This window comes from Amphiura filiformis, chromosome 4, assembly GCF_039555335.1.
Source record: "Amphiura filiformis chromosome 4, Afil_fr2py, whole genome shotgun sequence".
In the NCBI taxonomy this organism is placed as follows: domain Eukaryota; kingdom Metazoa; phylum Echinodermata; class Ophiuroidea; order Amphilepidida; family Amphiuridae; genus Amphiura; species Amphiura filiformis.
This window is the reverse complement of record NC_092631.1, coordinates 78,037,254-78,063,759: the sequence shown is the minus strand read 5'-3', so window position 1 is coordinate 78,063,759 and position 26,506 is coordinate 78,037,254. Positions and strand designations below refer to the sequence as shown.

At 36.3% G+C, this 26,506-nt stretch overlaps 1 protein-coding gene across 2 annotated transcripts; it reads left to right on the top strand.

Moving 5' to 3' along the window:
* The first annotated feature begins 335 nt into the window (after positions 1-335).
* On the top strand, positions 336-25,601 carry LOC140151455 (protein FAM167B-like). 2 transcript variants are annotated; one of them, XM_072173801.1, is made up of 3 exons: positions 336-497; positions 20,068-20,512; positions 22,659-25,601. In XM_072173801.1, the coding sequence occupies exons 2-3, from the start codon at positions 20,168-20,170 to the stop codon at positions 22,956-22,958; spliced, it is 645 nt and encodes a 214-aa protein (XP_072029902.1). In that variant the 5' UTR covers positions 336-497; positions 20,068-20,167; the 3' UTR covers positions 22,959-25,601. The 2 variants fall into 2 exon arrangements, with proteins under 2 accessions (XP_072029902.1, XP_072029903.1); XM_072173802.1 differs by having other exon boundaries at positions 336-501.
* Positions 25,602-26,506: the final 905 nt, after the last annotated feature.

The following is a 26,506-nucleotide window of genomic DNA, read 5'->3' as shown; positions in this document are numbered from 1 at the left end:
TCCCTGAATCTGGGTATGTATGTATGTATATGTATGTTTGTTTGTTTGTTTTCCTTGGAGATATGAAGACTTGAACTTGAAACTTAAGACGAGTTTGGTATACATTTCAAAATGATTTTATTTTGTCAATTTAAGCAATCATTCTGACAGTCCAGCATTAAAATAATATTCCCACTCTGATTTCTACTTATATCTAAAGTTCATAAATCTGCATTTTTCATCATCTTGTTTTTCACATCATGTAAGCTAAGCACAATGTTGTTATTTTACACTTCGATGGGCACATTTCATCAACCATGCGTTGCATTTTACCACGCATGCACTGACAACCATTTATTGCACTGACACGACCATATTCATTCCATTTCGTATCGTTACTGTGTACGGTCGTTGCACCGAATGAGTCGTGTGTTCTGCATTTTGCGATTAGTGAAATGATACCAGTAATTCCAGTTCCTGCGGAGAAGATGGCAATAATTCGCTGAGCACCTGCATGTGTAAGTACGTTTTTAGTTTATTATGACCTTTTTGTTGTTTCATATTGTAAAATAGCAAGTGCGAAGTTGAATAACCATTTTTTGATGCCTAATAACTGTTCACACTACTAGTATACCTCAGTGGTTTAACATTTGGATATATAGCTTATGATGGTTAACCATGGATGCATGGATAAACTATATCATGTATGGAAGTGTTGTATCTATGGTTGTATTAACTTTCAACTTCGTTCAACTAGTTTTCATATAATTTTTAACACTCTATACTTTTTAATAATAAAGAAAAATCTGAATGAACTCACAGTTACTGACTTCGAATTGTTTTTCAAACGCCCACATCAGTGGGTTTAATGGGGGCTTAATAGTTTAATTGTTAGTAAAATTGTTTAATTGTTTTTTTCAACAACCGACAATTGCCATTGTCATTTTGCAAATGATTGACTGCTTTACTGCAGATATTCAACAACGCAAGGAGAGATAAGAAAGCGGAAGGTGGGAGAGAGTGAGCAAAAAGACACGAAGAGCGTGAAACATACTGTATAACGTATAACCAGGACTTTTCAGAGGGTGAGCAAAGGGAGGGGGGGGGGGGAATCGGGGGAGGCCAAACTTTGACGAAAATAATAAAAAATGGGCTTAAAATTACAAAAATTGCCTAAAAATCCCAGTATCCCACAGGGCCAGGCAAGAGGGGGGGGGGCGGAGACTTCACACATGGAGCAGCTGCCCTCCCTTGCCCCCCAGCTACGCCACTGTTATATCTAGGTAGGCCTACTATTTTGACATGTTTTATTTGCTTACCCAGTTATCTTTAATGACTTTTCATTAAATAAACACCAATCGGTTTTGGATGTACCTTACACAGAAATGTTTTAAATAAGAAGGAGGCAGCCTATATGCTTCACCCTAGCATAAAATATTGCGAGACACAAATTATGTATGTGAGGATCGGAAATAAATGATAAAAGCCCGAGAAATTGTGATTTAAATGACGATTTTGGGACTCGAGCAAACTGGCATTATAAACTGAAATATTTGAAAGAGAGAAAATCTCTCAAATTTTTCATATGCCAGTTTGCCCGAGCCCCATGCAGAAATCAATGAATGATAATCACTGCGTGCTCAAAATTTAACGCATTTGTATATTAAAGAAGGGATGATAATTATCTCGCATCTCGGGTTAAAATGTTGCTCAACTTGAAAATATGCACCGCAACCACTTGTCGTATCATTTAGATCATGTTTATGCTATTTTTCCACATGCAGGCTCTTCGCGCAAAACGTCCGTATTCGATTCATGACATTATATTAGAACTACTCAAGTGTCACCGATACAAATTCCTTTGCATTTCGAATTGCAAAGACAATTTGAATGCTGAAATTTTTAAAGACAATTTGAATGCTGAAATTTTAAATATGTAGGGCTATATTATTAAAGCGTCGGACTCCCAAAATGTTGATATTATATATATTATTTTAATATAACTGGTATACGTGGTAGCATTCCGTGCAGGTGTGTGTGACTAGCTGAAAGCTTTACATCTGATACACAATATGTTAAATGCCTCTCTGTTTATTTTGTATTTAGGTAAACATTGTTACAGGAAACTTGATCGTCTAAACACGAGCGCTACAAGGTGCAATATTGTTCAGGGGTAGGGGCCTTGCTTGGAAACTTTTTCAAGCAATGTAGAGAAGAATAAATGCAAAAAGTGCAATTGATATTGAATGATTTAGGTTTGTTTGCCCTCTGAGAGTTTCAAATTCGAATATTGGAATAAGATGAAAAGAATAAAGGAGAAAGAAACAGTTAATCACAATTCCCTCTACGCTCACACGATTTACTGGAATTAGTTCAAATTCAAGCGATGTGAGGTAAAAATGCTCGTACATTCCAAAATAAATGTTTGTCCATTGTCAATGTCATGACACTTGAAGCGCATATTTGATCCACTCCGATTAATATCTGAAACGTCAATTTAAAATTTGAAATATAGCCTAAGCCCTTTAGGCAAAAAAAATAAAATAAAATAATAATTAAAAAAAAGACAAAAGAAACTAGAGGCAAATGGTGGTCATAGACCACAAACCTAGCTGGGGCATGTTGGTGTTGTGGAGGTATCTGACCCCTGCAAAATGTTCAAAAAATGTTCCCCTGTCATGAGGCTTGTTGTCACCGAGTTTTGAGTCCGGTACTCCTCACAGATGTCCAGAAAATGCAATTTGACCCAGATGACCTTTGTTCTCAGGCGGTTCTTTGTATTCCATAATTCACCCCTGGTCATGAGTTGTCACCGAGTTTGAGCCCTGTACCTCTTACAGATGTCCAGATAATGCAATTCTAAGATTTGGCCCCAGAATGATGTCTTTTGAGCTGACCCGTGCAAAATGTTCCAATATGTTCCACAGGTCATGAGGTTGTCACCGAGATTGAGCCCCGTACCCCTTACAGATGTCCAGATATTGAAATTCGAAGATTTGACCCCAGCTGACCTTTGACCTGATCCATGCAAAATATTCCAAAATGTTACTCTTCTCATCAAGTTTATTGTCACTGAGTTTGATAAAAAATTTCAAAAAAAAAAATTTCGGAAAAAAAAATTTCAAAAAAAAATTTCGGGAAAAAAAAAAATTTCAAAAAAAAATTTCGGAAAAAAAAAAAATTCGGAAAAAAAAAATTTTTGGAAAAAAAAAAAATTTCACAAAAAAAAAAAAAATACAGAAAAAAAAAAATTTCAAAAAAAAATTTTGGAAAAAAAAAAAAATTCGGAAAAAAATAATTTCGGAAAAAAACAATTTCAAAAAAAAATTTCGGAAAAAAAGAACAAAAATTTCTATTTCCTTCATTCTCTTCAAAAAAATCCCAATTTCCTTAATTCTCTTCAATTTCCTTAACTTCCCTCAATTTCCCCTCATTTTCCCAAATTTCGGGACGAACCTCTTTTCCAGTCTGCGGCCGGTATAGGCCCTCCCCCTCACCAAGTATCATAGCCATGCGACAAACAATGTAGACGTAACAGCATTTTTTAGCGTTTGTTACTAACGGACTAACGGACGGACGGACGGACTAACAGACGGAGAGACATGGTGACTTATTAATAGAGCTGCTACCCGCAGCTAACACCCGCAGCTAAAAACAATGATTCAAAAAGGCCAAACTATATCTTCACAAGTCAAATAATTCTTACATAGCATCAAGTCAGGGTTTCACAGTGGTTTGTTGCCAGCGGAAGAACCCGAACGATTACAATACCTAAACCCCCAGCTAGGTAAAAAACATGTGCAATTTCACTTTGTTGCCAGCGGAAGAAAACAGGAAGATTACAGTGGTTTGTTGCCAGCGGAAGAACCCGAACGATTACAATACCTAGCTGGGGGGTGTAAACCCCCCAGCTAGGTAAATACCAAAAATCATTTCTAAATGTCACAACATCCATAGAGCATCTTTTCAGCGTAGAGTTAGTAGGCCTAGTGTGCGGAGAGGGGTGAAATCATGGAAATCCCCTAACTAGGCCTTATGTGTATGTCATTAAATCACAATTTATTTTTTTGCACGGATTTCATATTACATGCAGTGGTGGTGATGGATTCCGTTTTCTCATTGCTTGATGGAGTTTACATTATCTTTTATCTAAATATGGTATGCAAGGAAAGTAGGGAACTACAGAAATGATATTGAAATCTGCACCGTGTATCTAATACATCAAGATGATGATAGACGGACTATTGCCAGTATCATATAGTGATTTCAAGGCAAATAATAAATTAGTCTGGTGCACGGTTCTTGAATGAACCAGGGATATGAGACAAAACTTATTTCATGTTTCCATGTTTTTGGAGAGAACGGTCGTGTAAAAACAAACAATAATAATGATATAGAAAATACCAGCAAACGACTTTATACTTTGAACTTTGTAATATCACTAACTCACGGATATGCCTATATATTTTAACACCCGAATTAAAATGAAGTGCTGCCCAAGAAATATCTTCATATATCTACTATTTTCATGTCATATCAAATTAGTCAGTAATTATTATACCATACATTTGACGTATGCTACACACCGCTGTGTTGATGGTCATATATCATTCATAAGCCTAAAATGTTTATTTTAATCAAAATCTTATTCGAAGAATTCAAGTCACGGTTTGCTTAGCAGCTCTTAGCATTAAATGATTATGATATTGATATTATAGACCTAGCATATTTTAATAGATGATAAACTATATATTACAGGATATAGATATCGATTCAGAAGTCAGCTTTACACATATCAGTATGTTCATTTGATCATACAACATCATTTTAATAAAAGAACAAAAAAAGCGTGAGTAATGTACAACTTTTCAACAGGTTATACCTATTGTGAAATCTAGTTTTGCATGGTGGACACACGAACATAAAATATCTGGATTTACATTATAATATCTTGGGAATTAGGATATCAAGTGAAGTGAAGGTAAGGCTGATAAATTATGGATTTAGGATTTAGTTAAACCAACATTTTTATTATCATGCTCTATCCGATGAAGTTAAAAATATTGTATTGATTACTGTCAATCAAGTGTGTTTTTTTTCATTTTTTAAGTGGTGCAAGACAGTTTTGGTAACTATCAAGATTTTTTCTTCGAAATTTAGGTTGGCAGGGTAAAAATGTACTTGAATCGCTATGCAGCATTTAGTATATAACCGCATGTTTAGTATCATTGGCCATACGAGTCATAACTACCAGCCAATGACAGCGCTCCGTAGGCCTAGATCTAATTTCTAAAAGATTAAATCTGATTGGATAAAATTCTCCTAGTTAATTTTTCCTAGGAGAAAATAAATTTCTCTTAGCTAGGAAAAATTATCAATTTCTCCTAGAAAAACTACTTTCTGGCCGTCCGGTCATAGGTGAGTTTAATTTCTCCTAGGAGAAATTCCAGTCAATGGTAGCGCTCCAGATCCATGGCTGAATTTGTCCTAGGTAGTCATGACTTTCTTACGGCCACCTTTGGTTATCCATTTTCTCCTAGGAGAAATTTGATCAACCATCTTATAATAACGGGAGCTGTGATTAGCTAATTATTTTGCCTAGGAGAAATAAACTATTCATTCATTCATTCATATTTCTCCAGCCAGTGACAGCTCTCCTTTTGACTGAATTTCTAGGAGAAATTGAATTTATCCTCGCAAAAATTCTGGTAGTTATGACCACGGTTACGGCCACCTTTGGTTATCCATTTTTTAGGAGAAATTTGATTAACTCTCTTAATAACGTGAGCTGTGATTGGCTATTTATTTTGGCTGGAATTTCTTCTAGGATGAATTAATTTCACCCAGGAGAAATTCTGTTATATGTATGACTCATGGCCAACGATAGTTCAGAACTTTATGACGTAATAATACACAAAAAGAGTCGTACTACGGCATGAAGTTGTGTGTAAGACAGCTAATTTATACAGAAAGAAAGAAAACTAAAGGTTACTTTAAACATGCAAGAGAGGAAGAAAGAAGTTGGGGGGAAAGGGAAGAACAAGAAAGAGAAAGGGAGAAAGAGAAAGGAAGATTAAGAGAAAGGAAGGAAGAAAGAAAAAAAGAATAAAAGAAAGAAAGAAGATTACAAATAACAGCGAAAACCTTTGATAAAGCGATTACTAAGGGAATGGAAATGTGTTTTTTTGTGTTTTTTATTCAAGTATAGTGCGTGATTTCAAATTTATTTCTCTTATTAAAGTAACCATTCGTCAATATTGAAACTGTGTTTATGTATTTAATTTATGAGCAACAAAGGTAAACAAAAAGATAATCATTTATTCCAAATAAGAATTATAAAATCCTCATGGATTCAATCCATTGTGGTGTTTCCTGGACATGATAAAGAGAAGCAAAGAACAGATTAAAAACAAATTGAAAATGAAATCAATCAGAGTAAATATTATATTTTATAATTAATCCAATTAGGTTTTGATTATCATAATCGATGTCAACCCGATTAATCCTGTGAGCCACAAATCATACAACAAGTCACGATCCTGTCCGAGTTATAACTATAGAAATTGAAAGATTTACTTATTTAATTGCAATATATTGTATTGCATTGTAAGCACGTGAAATTCAAATCCTAGAAAAAATATACCTATTTATTCTGTTGACATGTTGACCGGGCATGTTGATGTATGATTAGAGCGGTGAATAGGTGACCGTGTTTGTGTCAGATTTATCGCAGTTTTTACCTCAAAAAAAAAAAAAAAAAAAAATAGGTGAACATAACAAAACAAAAAACGTACAAAACAAATACACAATAATCAATTCACAGCATCTCCCCAAATAAGTAAATAAAAGCTCCAAACAAACAAAAATAAACGAGTTAAAGAAACAATGTGCCACTTTTTTCTTTGAAAATGTGATTAGTTTGGACAAAATGAGCAATGGTTTGGAATAGGGACATTTGGGTGGAAAAGGTTTTTGAATTTTCAAATCGTCGAAATGTGCAAAATGTTATGCCATTTAGCCACAAAGTCTATTGAAATAGCGGATGATGTATTTGAATGACATCTGATCAAGTTACGATATTGACTTATTATGTTTCGGATAATACAATATTATATTTGGGCTTCACCCCCTTAAAATACTGACATTGACGATGCAGTGCTGGGACATTTGTCTGCAAATTATTTCGCGCTTCGGGCACATTTATTCCGCTTATACAGTACACCATTATTTCGTCAGTTTACTTCAATATGCAAAATTGTTCATACTGCATTCAATATATTTCAAGAAATTTGTCCAATCCCCCCCCATATCAAAAAGAAATCTACGCCACTGGTCGGTACAATACAAACTTGATATGCAGAGAATTCACATGGTCTGACCATCTGTGGTCTAACCGACATAATCGGCATGCCTCATTCACCTAACAAAATTGATACAGGATCCGATAATATCATTCACAATAGTGTAACACAACAAAATTAACTTAATCCGTTTGAGCAATCTGGGAGACAAATTTTAATGGATTATTATAATAAAGATTATTGAAGGCCAAAAAATGTCGTATTTCGTATTTTATTCGTTAAAAAGCAACCTATAAAATGTGGCGGCTGCTTCTTTTATTTGGCTATAACACGGGACTTAATGATACAGGATTCAAGCTTATAATGAGATTTCTTTTCTATAATTTTGAATAGAATTATTAATTAATAGAACGAAAACATATTAGTAAGACACATAGCTACCTGCCGGCCACCAATGTTACAAACCTCTTTGATACGGGCTATCCCTTTTTAGGGGGATTTTTATTTAGTACGACACGTTACTGAGACTCAGACTGTGCGTCTGAGGACTGATGGGCACACTGCAAAGGGCTGGCTGGGAGACATGTAAACCAAAAAAACAAGATTGTATAGGGGCAATATGAAACATTTAAACATTAATAGATATAACTGATTTGCAAGGGTTTATGTAATTTAATATATGATTTATGAGGAATTATGCTCTTAAGCTCAGACTCTTAAATGGTCTGGTAAATTTAGGTTTAATTTGATAACAAAGTCACTGAATAGATTCCCAGATTACATCACCATTTGTTTAGAAATATATTTCGCATGGAATAATGTGTAATGTCTTTTTTTTGTGATAAAAATGTATTTTGCAATACCTATCTCGATGGGAAAACATATAATCTCGATTGTACAGGAGTTTAAAAGGTAAACAATAGAAAGAGTACAATAATGATAAACTGAATCGCATCTTAGAAAATATAATATTTTATAATATCTTCAAAGATTAAGAATAACGTGGTGTTCTAATACTAAAATGGCAGCGCCATATATCTTACATGCTTGATTGAGCACAACATTTGTCAATTGAAATGTTGCGATAAGTTCCCTTTTCTCATGTTTTTGTAGAAATAGAAAGCTTAGATCGTAATCTCAATCGAATTTAATTGGATTGTCCATTCACCTTTGCCGATATGTTAAAATTCTATATGAAGTTGTGTGATATTGATGATCTTGTGGTTGACCATCCAGATTATACCAGCTACAAGAGATTATAGGATACACTAAACCAGTTACAAGAGCTACAATCCGTGGACAAGCAGAAATACGAAAACTTCGAGCAACAAATAATTGACAATCGAAAATCCTCAATTTGAGGGGCTCGTTTAATATTTGGGGATTAAAAAAATATTTTTCTGTTTTTCCAAATGAAACATGGCTAAATCCTAATCCTTTAGTAAGTTCTAACTGGCAATAAAAGTCCAAATTTAATTTGGCCAATTTTTGGAAATAAGTGCCTAAAACATGCGTTTTTAGGGTGTTTTTCGTATGCTGTAACATTCAAGCCCAAAGACTTGCACTGAGATTAATTTCAGTTGGTGCATTCTATTTTTTGGAAAGGACATGTTTAATTTTTATTATAACCAATCATTTAATTAAAGTAACACAAAAAAGCGAAAATTATATCAAAATTTCGGCATATATCCAAGATTTTAAATGCTTAGACTTGTTCCAAGTCTTTGATTTTGGATTGTCAGAAAACATGCCGAAAATGATCACTGATGATTATGCCGGTTCAGTCCGACTTTTGTCTGTGTTCTACATTATTTTGACGGATCTCCGTCAGAAAAATTTGCTGGAGATTTGTACCATTGAATGTTACATGATGTATGAGACCAATAATCCCACGAAGATGGTTTCATTGGTTTTCAAGATCATGAATGTTCAAGTGGTTGTTTGGCTTTGTATAACACTTAGTTACTCGGATACCGTATTTGAGGATGTCACTTACCGATTTTATAAGTATGATTGAGTACATAACTCAAGATTTTGCCATTTGATTTGATGTTTACTGATATAACAAAACTTTGGACAAGTATTTGATGATATCTGAAGTCTGGCTGGAGCTACATTGTGAATTACATGATGTGAAATAAAGTATGCATGTCGGACGTATGCATGCGACACTGAAACCTATCTGGTTTTGAAAAATAGCGAAGAGTAGACGACAAAGAAGGTAGGATATACCGTATTGCATTGGGTACTTAGCGAACTTTCGAACTAGCCAATCTTTAGGACAAGTAGTGGCGCGGACCTTATCGAATGTAGTCCATAATATTTGCAGGCTCTACTTTATATTTTTTAATGGTACTTTTTTTTTAGATTTTGGTAATGGTAGGCCTGTTGGTCCTGTTCTATAAGTCTTTGCATACGTCTTTCAAACTGCATCAGGTTCTTGTCGATTTTGTTTTGTTTATGGGTCACCCACTCGAGCACAACTATATGCCATATTCATACCCAATTAAATATTGTTATGATAAGGTTATGATGTCTTCCGTAACCCATCTTTCATTATTTGTACAAGACGTTTGTATCATTGCAGTTCGTTATCGAATACCTCTTCTGAACCTAAACCCGGTCACCATGGTCATCAAACGCTTGATATTTTCTGATCCTCCTTCCCTCCCTCCACAGATGTTTTCTATTTCATTTTGAACATTTCTTATGCCATGCGTGTATAATTTGCGCGAATAATAATTGGTGCGTGAATGCAGAGCAATTTCATCTCCATAATATCATTGACATAATTATGATGCATGCAAAAAAGTACAGAACAAGCTGAAGGAGAAAGTGGGATCGGACAGAATTAGCTTTATATCAGACTTAAACATATCATCAGATTTGACAACATTTGAAAAGTGGTACATCAAACCAGAAAATCAAACTCTGCATGTCGCATCACAGACAGTAGAGAGAAGTGTCTATGGTCGCATGCAGATGATGATATCGGACATCCAACCGGAAACCATTATAATCATAATATTAATAGCTATACTTATTTTTATTTCATCATAAATATACTTTAATACAAGTTAAAAATGCATGAATCTGTGCGATGCGATAACGTTACTATAATTATTTTTACGAAGCACAGTGCAATGGTGCAGAAAAATAAAATATGAAATTACCATCATTAAATGGTTTTTTAGTTGTCATTTATAATCCGTGATTTAGATTTTTTATAATAAAAATGTGGAGAATATTGAAGAGTCGAGCGTTTGATTTAGCCTAACTAAAATAAGGGACCGTTCACAAACACTTGTAAGGGGGGGGGGGCCTGATGCAAAAAAATTTTACCGCGAAAATTTTTCGGGGCCCCCCTTTACAGACCTCGAAAATTTCAGGGCCCCCTTTTTGACATGAAAATTATGGGTCAACCCCATAGAAAAGCATATAAACTCAATTTTTCCAGAAAATTTGTGGTTATTTTTTCAGGCCCCCCTTAGGAGGGTCAACATTTTTCAGGCCCCCCTTTTTGCATCAGGCCCCCCTTACAAGTGTTTGTGAACGGTCCCTAAGGGGTTCTAGAATATTTGTGTATTTAAATAACGAAGTCAATTCAATGTGCATCTAATGTAATCCTAGTTGGCCCAAGTATTTAAATGTATTTTTACATAGTGTTTTTATAAAGTACATTGTATGTGCAATTCTATGTTTATTATCTGTATGTCTTATTTTTTAATTTTAATGTACTTGTTTTAAAAGGATTTTAATGTATTTTGTTTTGGCCCCTGGGTACCCCTGAATAAAAATTCCTTTAAAAAGGAACAGGGCGAGCAAATGAGGAAGTGGCAAGATAAAGGTGTAGTTATTTTATTGTTTGAACTGTTTCTATAATTCGCATCGATCATAATGAGTATGTTTTTACCCCGGGGGTGTCACTCCCATTGTGGCCTGTACACCATCCGCGATAATCAACGTTTGAAAAGCACCCTAAACAAGGATGGTAACACCATTCGTCTCAGGGTAACACAGGCCTGTTTTCACACCCTAAACAGGGATTTTATTCCTTGCATCAAATTTTATACCCTAAATTTCATTTCCGCGTATTAGCAATTGCAAGCTACCCTTTTTTCTAATTTTTCATGTTTTTGACACCCTAAACACGATACGCGCGTATCGTGTCTACCCACGAAAAACTACCCTTTTAACGCGTTTTCATTATCGCGGATGGTGTACAGGCCACAATGGGAGTGACCCCCGGGGTTTTTACGTACCTCAAATGACAAGGACTACGGTATTTAGCCCATGATCTTGCAATGAGACTGTACAGTGTATGGACAGTGTAGCCTATTTGTCAGTGTTGGAGGACTCGGGACTCGGGACTCGGACTCGAGTTCGGACTCGAGTCCTTTTTCAAGGACTCGGATTCGGACTTGGACTCGGAAGCTAAGGACTCGGACTCGGACCCCGAGGACTCGGGGACTCGGCTTCGAGTAAACAGTGCTTGCACTGATGGAGTTTCCCGGGCAAAATAAGAATACAATAAAATAAACATTCTAATTAATCAGAATAATCGAAATATCGTTCAAAGCATTGTTAGTAGCCTAGTCGAAAACTCGATTTTCACCAGAAACAAAATGGACAAAGATGATGTTACCGTGTGATGTTACCATGGTTACCATATAAAAAGCTTTTTCACATTACCTGCCCGGGATTACCTGGTAAACCATGAACGATGAACGATAAAACAAGAGGCTGACAGGCCCCCGTGACAGGCTACACAGGGCTTGATAATTTGTTTTGAACATGATGAATAGCTATGAATGTTGCGCAAGGGGTGGGTGGGGTGGGTGTGTGACAGGGGTGTGTGCGTAGCTGGGGTCAGCGAGTGGTGGGTGGGTAAGAGATCATGGTAAATATGCATGTCTTGAACATGTTGAATGTATAGGTTTCCAGGGGTGGGGTGTCACGGTGGGTATAGTGGGGTGTGGAGGGGGTGTGTGTGTGGAGGGGGTGTGTAGCTGGGTCAGCGAGTGGTGGGTGTTGTGGCGGCATGGGTAGGAGATCCAATATGCATGTCTTGAACATGTTGAATATATAGAGGGTGGGCAAATATGTGTTCGGGGGTATCTGCACGTCTGCAATTACTCACGACCCCAACGCGTTAGACCAAAGTATTATTGCTATAAGCTAGGCCTAACTTTTAACTTTTAAAATGTAATTATTGTGTGCCGAAGTGCGTAAATAAGACGCTTTGACGGTGTAAAAATCCCCACTTGAAGCGCATAATAGCAATATGGAAATCCATTAAGATGTGTTAAACGTAATGTTTTCAAAGGCAAAATAGTCCCTGAAAGGTGTTATGTGATTTGATTCAGTCGAGTGCGAGACAGTATGGCACTGGTAGGCGCATTGTTTTCTTAGTGTGTGTCTTCTTATTGTGTTTACAGTGGCATACCTAATGCGACAAAATCTTGTGGAACTTTTCACTTACCATGCTTACGGTATAGATAATACGCTTTCATATTTTAAACTGTCATCAGTGCATGAGTTGAGTTACATTATTATTTTTTCAAACATGGGGTGTCACGTATGAGAGAAAAACTTAACGTGATTTTGTCTTGCAAGGCGCGCCATAGTTTTTACACGTATAATAGTGACAAACCAAACAAAAACAAAGGGGTCCATAATAATGCATTTGCTGTTTTGTTACGGATGATGTACATTTTGACATTGTATGGTTACACGCCATAGCTGGCATTATTACCATTATTATCCCAGTAATAATCTTTCACACCAATTTGAGTCAATGTTACCTTTGATACATGTATCGGGCGTGTCATGAAGTTAAACCAAATGAATGTTGTCGATGATCTGGAAAACCCCCAACAAACTACATCATCTGGTAAAAATCAAATTTCCAACTTGAGTTTTGTTTTGTTGAACGTCTGTTTTTATACATACATGTACAAGCGCCGTTTATGGTGATCACTATACGGTTCAGATGTTTTTTTACCCCGAAAAGGCAAAGTTTAGATAATAGCACTGTGATAATAGCATGCAGCTAATAGCATGCAACGCTGCAGCGCGCTATATCAAGAACGTGAAGGCATGAATGTGTTTAGAAAAGTGTTTAAATGCTAAACACTGTTTTTGCCGTGTACATGTAGAAAATTTTACAAAAATAGCACACTTTAGCTCATCTGTCAACAAAAAGAATCCCCGGGAGGTGAAGTCATTATGGTTATGACAATGAAAATCAAACCAACTATACGGCAAATGTTGTGGATCATTCAACAATGAAGTTTATTTATCGCTTCAGTAACTCCAAATTGAAGTAAATTAGTCGTAAATACTCATATTCCACGATATGATAAATATATCAATTTGGAATGAACCACTTTAACTTTAAGTTGTGATTTAATGTAACGCGCAGTCTGTGCTTTTAATAGATCAAAGACCTACACACTTTTTATTTAGTCGAGTGCAGGCTTATAGGGGCATATCTTCAAGTATAAAGGCCGAGGGGCATCATGAGGGAAATCCCCCAGTAAAAATCCAAAATCATAAAAATCCAAAATTACAAAAATCCAAAATTATAAAAATCCAAAATTATAAAAATCCAAAATTATAAAAATCCAAAATTATAAAAATCCAAAATTATAAAAATAAAAAATTATAAAAATAAAAAATTATACAAACATTTCCAATTTTTGCGGCAAGTGGATTGGTTTATTTTTACCCCCCAATTCACAATGTCCCTGATCCCCCCCAAATGTTCTGATTGAGACACTGTGTAACGCTTACAAACATCGAACAGCTGAATCCAGGAACAAACGACATAATTCGAATTAGAACTCGCCAAAAAAATCTCGGAATTTTACTTGATCTCGCGTTTATGGGCACACAACACCAAATCACACCACCAAAACGAATTTGTTTAAATCTTAACGTGTATTTCAATGCGATGTTTATTTACTATTTAGTGGTGTGCAGCTGTATTTCACTTGTTGCAACTGCATTGACCAAAGAGCACAGATGTGTTTGTGATGACATGGTAAATCTTTTCAAAATCTCGTGAAATCTTTTAAAAGCATACCGCTGGCAATGTTTCATTTCTTGTTATGATGAGGACAACTATTTCAATTCATAGTCGATGATTTTGGTGAAAATAACATATTTTGAGAAGGTTTGAACTTGGGTCTCCGTGACGGTCTATCTCATCAGGATAGGATATGTGATCTCATGCATGGAAGTTTAATGAAGGTTGATGAATTGAACACTGCACTGATACGTGCCTTTGTCTTGATATTCAATTGTATTGGTTTTGGTCTGGAAACTGAGTAAGTTTGATTTGCTGTGTTAATTGTGTGTTTGCATGTTTATATATCATTTTTCATAAATTTATGTTTTCATTGAAATAAAGCTGATGAGCATGTAATGTATGTATGCCTACGTTTGTTATCTTATCATATATTATCCTTTGAATTGCCAGTCAGGTGTTCAGAATCACACTTGTAACAGCGTTATTGTCGTTATCATTTTATGACGTTTACTCTTGATGCCTTGAAATTCGGCCATAGAATTTTTCTCAAGTGTTTTCTTCTTGAGCTGACGCAATTGCGCAAAATGTGATCATCGCAATGGATATCAAACTTTGGCATAGGCTATATAATGACTTATGTGCAGGTCTGTAGCCAGGGTTTTTTTTTTGGGGGGTGCTGATTTTGAAAAAGTGGACTTTTTTCCCGGGGAGCAATTTTGTGAAAAGTGGACTTTCTTCCCCAAATTTGGCCCTTTTTTTGACCAAAAAAGCTTTAAAAAAACAACGATTTTTTGCTCGCTATACGCTCGCAAAGTCTTAAATATAGGACTTTTGTATTGCAAATGGGGGGTGCAGTGCGGTGCGTCGCATGAATGTATATGTGACTCCTCGCCACAACTGAGCCCGGATGTCGCCAGTGCCACTATTGAGATATGCTCCATCGAACTTAACAATAAACAACAGGAAAGAAAGGATTTATTGACTGTTTTATTGATTTTTCACTACTTAAATGTCAAGTACTATACAGCCTGTCTCAAAAAAAATTGTGCAAGTGAAAAGCGCCCTCTGTGGCAATAAAAAAATACAGTTGTGACATAATGCTTACATCGACGTCAAGTGCATAGTCTTAGCTCTCAAATGCCGTTTAGTCTGTTCAATTTGCTTGTTTTAATCTCGAGATATGCTTACTTAACAACGAAAGGGTAAAATCACAATTGTGCCACCAGGGCTGTCAACTTTTTGGAATTGCTTGGCGTGAGACAGAGGCGTACCGGGATTTGCCGACTCCAATGTTCATTTTGATACTTGAGCCACGGCGCTCGAGAATGTGAAAAGCGGGGGGGGGGGGGGGGAGGGCAAACAAATTATTCATGGCGGTGCGGGGGGTTTTACAACATTTTCCAGCTTTTTTTGTGGGATTTACTACCTAGGCGTGAGATTTTACTACCTTGGCGTGAGACCGTGAGAAAGTGACCCAATGCGTGAGACGCACGGCCAAGGCCTGAGAGTTGACAGCCCTGTGTGCCACTTTTACTAGGTATAAGGGCTGTACATGTAAATCAATGATAGCATCAAGTTTATCAAGGGTTCCTTCGTGAAATCAAAAGAATGCATCAATTACACAACAATACAAAATTGTTTTTAATGTTTTATCATGATAAAGGTATAATGATTCTCTTTTTCTACTTACGACAAATTAAACGATAAATAAATATTTCACATTCTGCTGTAAAATTAAATACATGTGCATGTCAATGATTTTACCATGGTAAATACTGTTCTCTTTGTCATTCAAGACATGTTAAAAGATAAACAAATATTGCACACTGATAGGTAAATGAACTTTGAAAAGTTCATGAAATTTGACAATTTAATGAAATTAGACAAAATAATGCACGCGCGCTGGTGTTGATGCGTCTAATGCACGAGCCCCGACGAGGGGGGAGTCCATTAGACGCATCAACATCAGCTATCATTGATTTACATGTACAGCCTATTCCCTAGTAAAAGTGGCACAATTGTGATTTTACCCTTTCGTTGTTAACTAAACTTATCTCGAGATTAAAAAGAGCAAATTGAACAGAACAAACGGTATGTGAGAGCTAAGACTGTGCCCTAGACGTTGATGTTAGCATCATGTCACAAGAGTATTCTCCAATTGCCAAAGAGGGCGCTTTTTACTTGCACAATTTTTTTTGAGACAGGCTGTAGACATGATATACATCATTTTAAAGCTAATTTCAAGCAGAATATTTTGGTTGAATATCTCAAAAATGATGATTGGCGACATCCGGGCTCAGTTGTGGCGAGGAGTCACATATGTCAGTTATGAACAAATGAATATCGTTTTAGTGATATCCCTGAATGTACAAAATGTAAGGAAACACCCACCTTGAAGTTAAAGCGTCCTCTTTCTAAGAAAATGCAACATACGAGGGGCAGTCAATAAGTTCGTAGAACAAAGTACTTGAAAGAGTACTAGCCAAATTCTTTCTATCTCAATCTTGAACATGGTCATTCACCTTAATGTACCCGTCGCAATTTTTCTTGAAACCTATATCAATAAAATGGAGGTCTTCCGATTGCTCCATGGGCCACTCTTCAGTGAAGGCTCACCAGGGGCAGCATTGATCACCATCAAACCTGATATTATGAAGGTATGGCTTAAACCCTCATGGTCATGCCTGGACCAACATAGTCTATTAACTGATCCTCTGTCGTCAATGGCAGCTTGATAAACTGAGAATAGGGCATACAGGACACCGTGTTCAAGAACAGTCCCATTCCTAAGACCAACAATTCACTTGATGATTTGCCTCTATTTTGCTATGAAAATTGTATAATATATGTCTATGATTCATACTTTCATTTGGCAAATGAATTGTCATCAAGACTCTCCCTGAATTTCAGAAAACAGCGATGAGGACCATCCACTATCATGGTGACCGAGTGATGATCTTCTTAGGGGCGGGAGATCCAAGTGCGTCCAATGAATGGACTCACAATCCCAGTGATTAATGTAATATCTTATCACCTTTAACTAGTTAACCTAATATTGAAGTACCTGTGAATTCAAGGAGGTAGGCTTACTCTGCAGAGTGTCCTGCCCACATACAGTCATGCAAATATTAATTGAATATTTTTGCAGTAATGTTTTTGAAGGTACAAGCTTTCAAATGAGACCAAATTCAATACCGTCCGACAAAGTTGCATACTTTATTCTACGAACTTTTTGACCGCCCCTGGTAATTATGGCTGAATGTCTGAAGTTTGGCAGGCCGCGATCGGGGGAGGGGGGCAATTTTTGGCACGTTAGTTAGAAATTTTACCCGGGGCTCATTATTGCAGAGCCCCTAGTATAAGCTGATGAAGAAACGGGGTCAATGGTAAAAAATAGGGTCATTGGGTGTAGTACGGGTTGGGTGTAGATAGTTTGCCTAAAAAGGGGGTTCTATTGACAGGCACACGACACATACCAATATTATAGGGTTGCCCCTCCCACGGGGTGTCTCTATAACAACAACAAAAGTATGCCCGGAGTTTTAAAACGCTGTTTGATTCAACGCTTTGTTGGTATTCGGTATTTAGTTGAAAAATAGCCTATAAATATACGAGGGCTGGTCAATAAGTTCCCGCAACTATGGTGTATCTCCGCTCATGCATGACTTGGATGGCTGTTACTTACGCTAAATTCAAGTTTGTACTTTTGTCTTTCAAAACGAATATGTATTGGCGATGCTGAATGCTTAATTACGTAATGACATTAGCATAAACACAATAGCGTATGGGCACTGCCTGATTTATGTTGAAAAGTAGTCAAGAAAATCTCGCGCCAAATTGAGGTGTTGTTACATAATTCCAAATATCTCGAGAATAAAAGTATAGAATCTGGCACGGTTTTTGCAGCTTTATAGACCGATAACATAGGCATGATGCTGGACTCTTTTTAGACATATACCATTTTTATTAAAGAAAAGAAATCGTGTTGAATATCTCCAATTTTGAGTAGGCTTTATCACCCATTGTTCTTTACATAATAAGAGATAGAAAGATTTATCGATGACAAAATTTAACCAATGGTACCTGGTTTGATTGGGTATCTACTGATTATAAAAAAGGGAGGTCCCAGTGGTGAAACCATAAACATTTCTTTCTTAATGAACCCTTAATTTCAAAAGGTCTTGTTTTTGTAATTAAAGTAGCACACCATAGAGAGGCTCTGGATTGAATAAGAAATTTGATTTTCAAAAGGTATGTCTAATTCTAGCATAAGACTCGGTATAGCAATTCACTCACACAGCTACTGTTCCGCAAACCTTGTATTAGTCATATTTTTAGCGTGTTTTTGATGAATTTTTACTTTTTTCATACATTTTTGGTACTTTCAATCATGCATACCATCAACGCATGCGCATATTTCTTTTTTTATTGCAACAAATTCTATTGTCCTGACTATGATCTCTAATACCATACCAATAATCATATTTGTTTTTGTTTAATTTTGGAGATAATTTGGATTCTTTCTTCTCCCGTGTGGGCTCTTTTTCGCGATTTTCACACCATTTTTGCTTGTTGTTATAGGCCTATTTTTGATGAAGTTCAAAGACGGTCCCTTTCCTCATCTGTTGACGGATACATTTCTTCTTTCACAATTATCAATTGAATATACTCAGATTACCTCATACCAAAAATAAGGCTTGTAAACTGCTTTGGTCCTTACTTCTGCTTCTTTTTATTACACGTTCCTCAAAGCCAATTCAAATTTCTCGCTAATGTTGACAATTGTCAGTGTACATATAGCAATGACTTTATGCAAATGAGATTACATAATTAAAGGTACTCTGATACTAATTGTTGTGCGTTTTCAAAGACAAAGGTACAAACTTTATTGATCGTAAGTAACAGTCATCTAAGTCATGCATGAGCGGAGATAAATAATGGTTGCGGGATATTATTGACCAACCCTCGTAATAATGTTAATGGCCATTATTAAATTTGAGGAAAAACAAACTGTTCTTGATAGAAATCACCACGGGCATGTTGTGTTGCCCATTATATCTGACCCAAAATCGTATTAGTTTACAATAACTGACGCAAACGAAACAACCAAAATAGTCTGTCGAAAACAGTTAATAATTTATTTTGATTTGGACGATGATATACGCGGTGTTTGTTGTTGTTGTTGTTGTTGTTGTGTTGTTTTTACGGAAAGATGAGGTAGACATTGGTACAAAATCTAGGCCTAAGGCGCTATGACTCTATATCAGTTAAGAAATTGTCTCTTTTTATCATAAATAGTAAGGTTGGCAACTATTTTAAACTGTTGCAATTTGGTAGTTCACAGTATCTTGCGAATGGTAGTGAGCTTTGGCAAAAATTGCATTGATCACATTTTCATAGCGAGTGTGTATAGAAGAACTCAAATATCACAGATATACTTTTGTAGGTACTGTGGTTCTTGAGTTACGGTTGTAAGGAGGGCTTAAACAACAACAATTTTGTAAAACTCATTAACGACAATAAATCAAGCAAGTTTTTCAAAGTATATGATTTGTAGAAATAAACGCGTGTATATGTAATGATGTGTACTTCTCACGCACATGATTTGGATGTTTGAAAAGTAGAAAGGAAAATAACAATAAATAATGATATTGATTAATTTCATCAGGTTATTTAATTTTTCCTACAAATACTACCAGTTCATACTTGTTATCCTTATTATAATGTTGTTGATTTTATTTATTCTATTTTCAGATTCTTGACCAAGGATCCCCTGAAGTTCAACGTTTGAGTTAAATTATCATGATTATGGCTTAATCAAATTTGTCTTACACGACCTGAAAGTAAAATCACTATGGGTTCTTTAGACTTACTAGAGCTTCCATCACTCCAACAACGCAAAAACAGTTCAAGTTCAATGAAGGTTCGTGGCTCTGTTGAACTACCAACCATTGACGAAAATAAAGAAACAACGGGCTTGGATAAACTGAAATGCGTTACCAGCAGACTTCAATTGACGACAAGAAGAGCCTCCATATTGGAATGGAAGGAGAATGTGAAGCAGACAATGTTATCGCCAACAAGATCTTCATTTGACAATGGGGGCCATGGAGACAGTAGTGATGAAGATGAGGTCAAAAGTGATAAGCAGAGAAGAGAGCATATAGAATCAGCATTGGTGTGGTTACGAACAGAATTGGTAGGCATGTCTTAGTATATAGGGGCCAACCCATCCTCCTCCACCCGGCCTCCTCCTCCTACGCCGTCTCCTCCTCCTCCTCCTCCTCCTCCTCCTCCTCCTCATCATCATCATCATCATCGTCGTCATCATCATCATCATCATCATCATCATCATCATCATCATCATCATCATCATCATCATCATCATCATCTTCATCAATCACCAATCATCAATCATCATCATCATTTTCAAGTACATTTCATTTAGAAAAGTGGAATAGGTTTGAAGTATGCTTCTGTTTTTGTTTGAGGTTGGCATTTACTACGAACCCGATTATTAAGCCCTCGGTATGCACGATGTTCTAAGCAAAGGATCAGTGAGGCAAATATGAGTACATGATGAAAGATGCATATAAATTTGGAATCAAATATATATCACCCAAGGTTTTACTCCATAGTAAAATCCTAACTTAGTGAGAAATTCAAGTTTATTGATTTTGGAATCACCAAGTCAGTGTTGTTTACTTTCATTTCGTTCTAGTGATTGGAACTTGTTCTTTATCTAAAACCAGACCTTAGAAATGTCGTTTTTACAACTATTCCCCAAAATTATGGGGCAAAATGTTCTCTGTTTGTTGGCCTGTTGTCATGCCAAGTCCTCAAAGAAATCGTTATTGTCATTCCAAATTTGATAACATTGGGGTTTCAATACTTTTCATGTTATTTTTAATACAATCCATCAAATCGGCAATGTTCTCTTTAGCTTCACAAAAATGATGTTGTCGTTTGTTCATTGTACAACTGTAAAAGCACGCACCTGCACCTCACACATTATTATTAGATAGAACATCCTAAGAATTGAAATCACATAGCGCCCTCAATTTTATAGTTAATTTTTGTTACCAAATGCTCAAGAGGTCGCAGTTAATCATCACCAGAACTTACCACAAGGGGAGTTCGTGTTTTTTTTTTTTTACTGGGCCAAATTATTTATAATTCGAAAAACATCCCATGTTTCTCTCAAAATTTTTGGCTACAGTGAAGCGAAATTAAGCCTTTTCTTCTAAAAAATGGAAATTTTTAAAACGGGCCATACCAATTTAAAGGCTGAAAATGCTACCCATGTTTGCGGCACTGCGTCCCCGTATGGTCATTTGTACTGAGTACCCTTCCCCCGGGGGCGGGGGGTAATACTGAACGAGTTATGTACCGGTATATATTATGTTTGTAATATTATGACCAAATAAAAGCTAATCGAAATTGGTATATTAATTCTATGTTAGTGTTCCTACTTAAAATTATGCCAAAAAATAAATTATTTGCTTGTCCATAGATCACTTTAGTTGGGTCGGTCGTGCGGGGGATTTTTTTTTCCTTTTCTTTTTCTAACAAAGTAACAAAAGCATAAATCTGAAACTTGTTTGTATGTAACACAAAAACACTCACTGACCATGCACAGAATTTCCACCAAAGACAGATTCAAGGTAAATCCTACTTTATTTGACATGTCCAAAACAAAAAACTCCCCTTGTGATAAGTTCTGGTGATGATTAACTGCGACCTCTAGAGCATTTTGGTAACAGAAACTAACAATAAAATTGAGGGTGCTATGTGATTCCGATTCTTCCCTGCTTAGGATGTTCTAGCCGCGAATAATATTAATTATGAGAATATGAGTGAGGCATGCAGTTTGTGTGTTTTAGCATAGAGGTCCTATGGTTTGAATAGTGATTATTCTGCATGAATCTAATGTGTTGGAATACTTGAATTGTACATTATTTTGAGATATTTAAATTATATTTTCGTTCGGCGCTGATTTCACTCGAGCGGATCGGCATTGGCTAGCCGATTTCGGCAATTCCCTGTTCGATTACAATTAATTTGTGTGTGGCCACTCTAATTCGTCGTATTATTGGCCTTTAAAAAAAAAGTTTTCCACCCTCTTTTGAAGTATAAAAATTTCTGTTGATTATTGATTATGACTGTTTACCTTTTCCCTTCTTCATGTTCTTGTTTCACCATGGCTGGCCGTTTGCAAATTTTAAAAATAAAAACATGCCGACGTTGTGGCATCCACATCGTCGTCAACAAAAGAGGGATTCACGGTATGTTTTACGATTTTTCCTGGAATTGAAACGATTTTTTTACTCTTTTTTAATCTACAGAAAGCAATGAAAACTCAGGACCATTTATTAGCGATGCAACTCATGCGTCTCAGGGCGGACATTCAGAAAATTAAGCTTCAGAAAACCTCCTCAGAACACCAAGACCTCATCGACAACTCGGCCTACTCAGTTGAAGAAGAAACAGAACTGAAATCTGGACTGTACGATTCTCTCCCATTTCTATTGCCAGGGAATAATAATATAGATGATATTGAGTACATGTCCATTGTGGATAAACCTTTAAAAGATATGGGCGTCACAAGAATGAACCTAAACAGAAGACGCTTTTCTTTAAGGTAGTGGACAGGCAAGATGCTACACCACCGGGAGTTGCTAAGGGAACAAACCAAAAGATCGATGACGTCCTATAAACGAAACTAGTTTCGTTTAGGGGGGGGGGGTAAAAATACTCGATTACGTTTGTACAAAAACATCGGTCTGAAGAATGTGTCATTATTATTATGTCCAAATTTTCAACATTTCATTATTACGTTTCTGGCAGGGAGGGAGGGGGTCGGCTGAGAAACGAAACTAGTTACGTTTATAGGACGTCATCGATCTTTTGGTTTGTTCCCTAACGATAGACTAATCCAGAGAACATTGAATGAAGGTGGTACAACACCCCCTGACTAATTTTGCATTTTTCTCAAAAAAACCTACGCACTGGTGACAAAAGGTATGTAGGCCTATATATTATAGGGGCAAGGAATCCAATTGCTTCACTGAGTGATTCAAGACAAGTGGTTCATTATATGATTATGTTCAGAAATGAGGTACAATCTAGCGGTATACCTCTTTTCTTATCATAAATAACGTACCGCTTGTCTTGAGTTGCTGAAATTCCAGTGTAGTAACTGGATTCCTTGCCCCTATAGGCCTAATATACATAACATTTTTTACCAGTGTGTTATTATTTTTTGAGAAAAATGCCAAAATAGTCACACATTTATCAAGGGATGTAGTACCACCTTAAGAGTGTTTGAGACGAGAGATTTCAACATGCATCATAATTATCATGTGATGTTATTCGCATGTACATTTTGGTTTTGGAAGTAAACGCGGCACGTTCAACTGCTACTCTTTTAGTGAATTTCACGTTGGTAGCTGCAGAATTATCATTTATGTCACCCGCGTACCTCTAGAAATAATTATATAGATGCATTAATAGTTATAATTTACGCAAAATATTCGCACATGCAAATATTCGCACATGCAAATAGTGTCTTAGCAATAGTGGAATTATAGGCATGTCTTCAACAATAGAAAACACAAGAAATAGAATGTGTATTGCCTGAAGATTCATACAGAAAGACACGTCTGTCTCCATACAAGACACATCTGACATTCAGTTGAAACTTATTTTGAGTCTTAATTTCGTGTCTTTTGCTGGAACGCCAAGACCTGCAAACCTGATTCGTTGAAAATTACCACTTTATCTTTATTTCAGCACATCACATCAAAGCTCCCATTGGGCGCTGCATTCCTTTTTTAAAGGATTTTTTTTTAAATATTTATGATGAGATCTTAATTAAAGGCGGTGGAAACAAAAAACAAGATTTTATTTTCCCAGCTTATTCGGTTCATTTGCCTTAGCTGGTCATATATTTAGAGGTCGCGTGTTCGATTCCTTGGTTCAATGATTTGTTTTCACTGTGCATCTTCATAATTTTTTATTTGGGTAAAGTAAACTTATTTTAATCAAATACTTTCACCATGCGTGATAATTATTTTAAATTTAGGGCACGTGGGTGTCAGCGCAGCTGCGAAATTGTAAGTAGCTCGAAAAAATGTGCGATATAATTCTGATTAAACGGGTGCACTGTGACAAAATTGTCTTGTGTCAAAAATGTTTATTCTAAAGCTAATTGTGTGTTGAAAGCTGTTGTAGAAATTTGGTTCGTTTTAGAAGCTTGATGTCACTTGAATTCTTAGAACTTTTAAAAATGCATATTATTACAGCACTGTATAAATACGATAACATTATAATTTTTAAGCGCCTTTTTATGTCTTCCTATAAGAAACTGTTATTGCTATACTGCTTTTTAAACGATGTAAGTTAACTGTATCACAATGTTGTTTTTAAAAGTTTATACGTCATAATGCTGGTGTATTTTACCCCGGGGTATTTTACATGTATACCGTATTGTATTAATATGAATAGTAATTACTTTAAGGGAACTCATAAATTGCATAAACCAGAATTTCAATTCAAACAAAATCAGTGGCGTAGCCGACCCTTTATGAAAACAATAAATAAATAAATAAACACGACTATAAACAGATCCCATTACTCGTCGATACTCGATAGATCGCCCAATAAAGCGGACTTTAAACCGGCGAGTTCTATAGAATATATCCATGGCTAACTATGGAAACATGTTAAAGGACATCAAGAATATTTTCTAAGTTATTTATTTTGCGCTCTATCGAGTTTCGACGAGTAATGTTTAGCACGCTGTGTGAATGGAACTTCACATGACAACTTAACTGGGAATAAAAGCCTGCTTGTATAATATCACATTCAGATTCAGTTCCACTCCTTATACCGTTATTTTCGTGTTAATTGATTCTTCTATTTTCGTTTAATGTCTTTTGTTTTCTTTCAAATCAGTCTCATTTTCCTCAATTTTTTTTCTCAGGCACAAAATCAAAACTCGACCGGTGGTTGACCGCCGGTTCCGTCCGGTTGTTATTGTTCTAAACAATGGTAACTGGACGGAACCGGCGGTCAACCGCCGGTCGAGTTTTGTTTTCATCCCTTATTTTCATTTCCGTGGCTGGCCCGGTTAGTGGGATCTGGGATGCTACGAAACTGATTCGTCAAATTATAATGCAGTATCTGCATAATGAAAATAATAAGTATTAATGAAAGTGACTTTTTAGGATCAATAATATAGATGTTGGAAGTTGCAGAATAAAGTAGTATATTTTTGTCATTTTGCATTTCGTTGTTAAATCATGTTTGTGTGCTTCAGTTTCTTGTACTTTAAGGCATGAAAAAAAAAATTGCAGTCAGTGGCGTAGTCGGGGGGGCGGTAAACGCCCCACTTAAAACTTACCCCCAGTAAAACAAAAACAACAATAAAATACCCCAAATTCCACTTTTTGCGGCAATTATGCACAAATTTGTTGATTCCCCCTGAAAATTACTTTTCCCCTATGCCCCCCCCTCGAATATTTTACTGGTGCCGCCGCTGCTTGCAGTACTTAAAGGGGCATTCTCCCGCCGCCCTTTTTTTTTTTAACAAAAAGGTTTAGATTTTTATACCATATGAAACCTCTGCATGACCACATGTTATGTTTGTGTGCATGCAAACAATTTCTTGAGGAATCATTCGCTTGCCAAAAATATCGGCTAATTTGTATTCTTGAATCAATGGACTTGTTACATGTTAAATAAACGAACACTAGTTTGCTGAACAGTCAACCCCCCGCAAATATTACTTTCCTGCTGTACTGCTGACCAATGCACGATCCTTGGATAAGAAGATGGACGAGATGGAAACCATGCCTAAACTTGAGAATATTGATGTCAGAGTAATCACAGAGTCTTGGTTTCACCCAGAATTACCTTGCTCCATGTCATCAATTAGTGGTTACAATCTGTTCTCCCATTGTCGTGATACAAGTAAAGGAGACGGCGCACACCGAGATCGCCTGGTTAATAATTACATTGTACAGCAGAGGCACTAAAATGCATACAGGATCGATACACGTACGTGAATGTGCTATGCACGATTTGATAGTAACGATTTGTTCTAAAGAAGCCATATTTATTTCCTTGCACTTGAACGTATGTGTTGAAAGGATATGATAGTCGTTAGCTTGCGTATTGAGAAAGAAGCGTG

Bases quoted from the DNA above. Each gene is read 5' to 3' on its own strand.
- LOC140151455 (XM_072173801.1), top strand. From the start codon at position 20,168: ATGGGTTCTTTAGACTTACTAGAGCTTCCATCACTCCAACAACGCAAA. The intron at 20,513-22,658 runs GTAGGCATGTCT...TTTAATCTACAG, and splicing joins TGTGGTTACGAACAGAATTG to AAAGCAATGAAAACTCAGGA.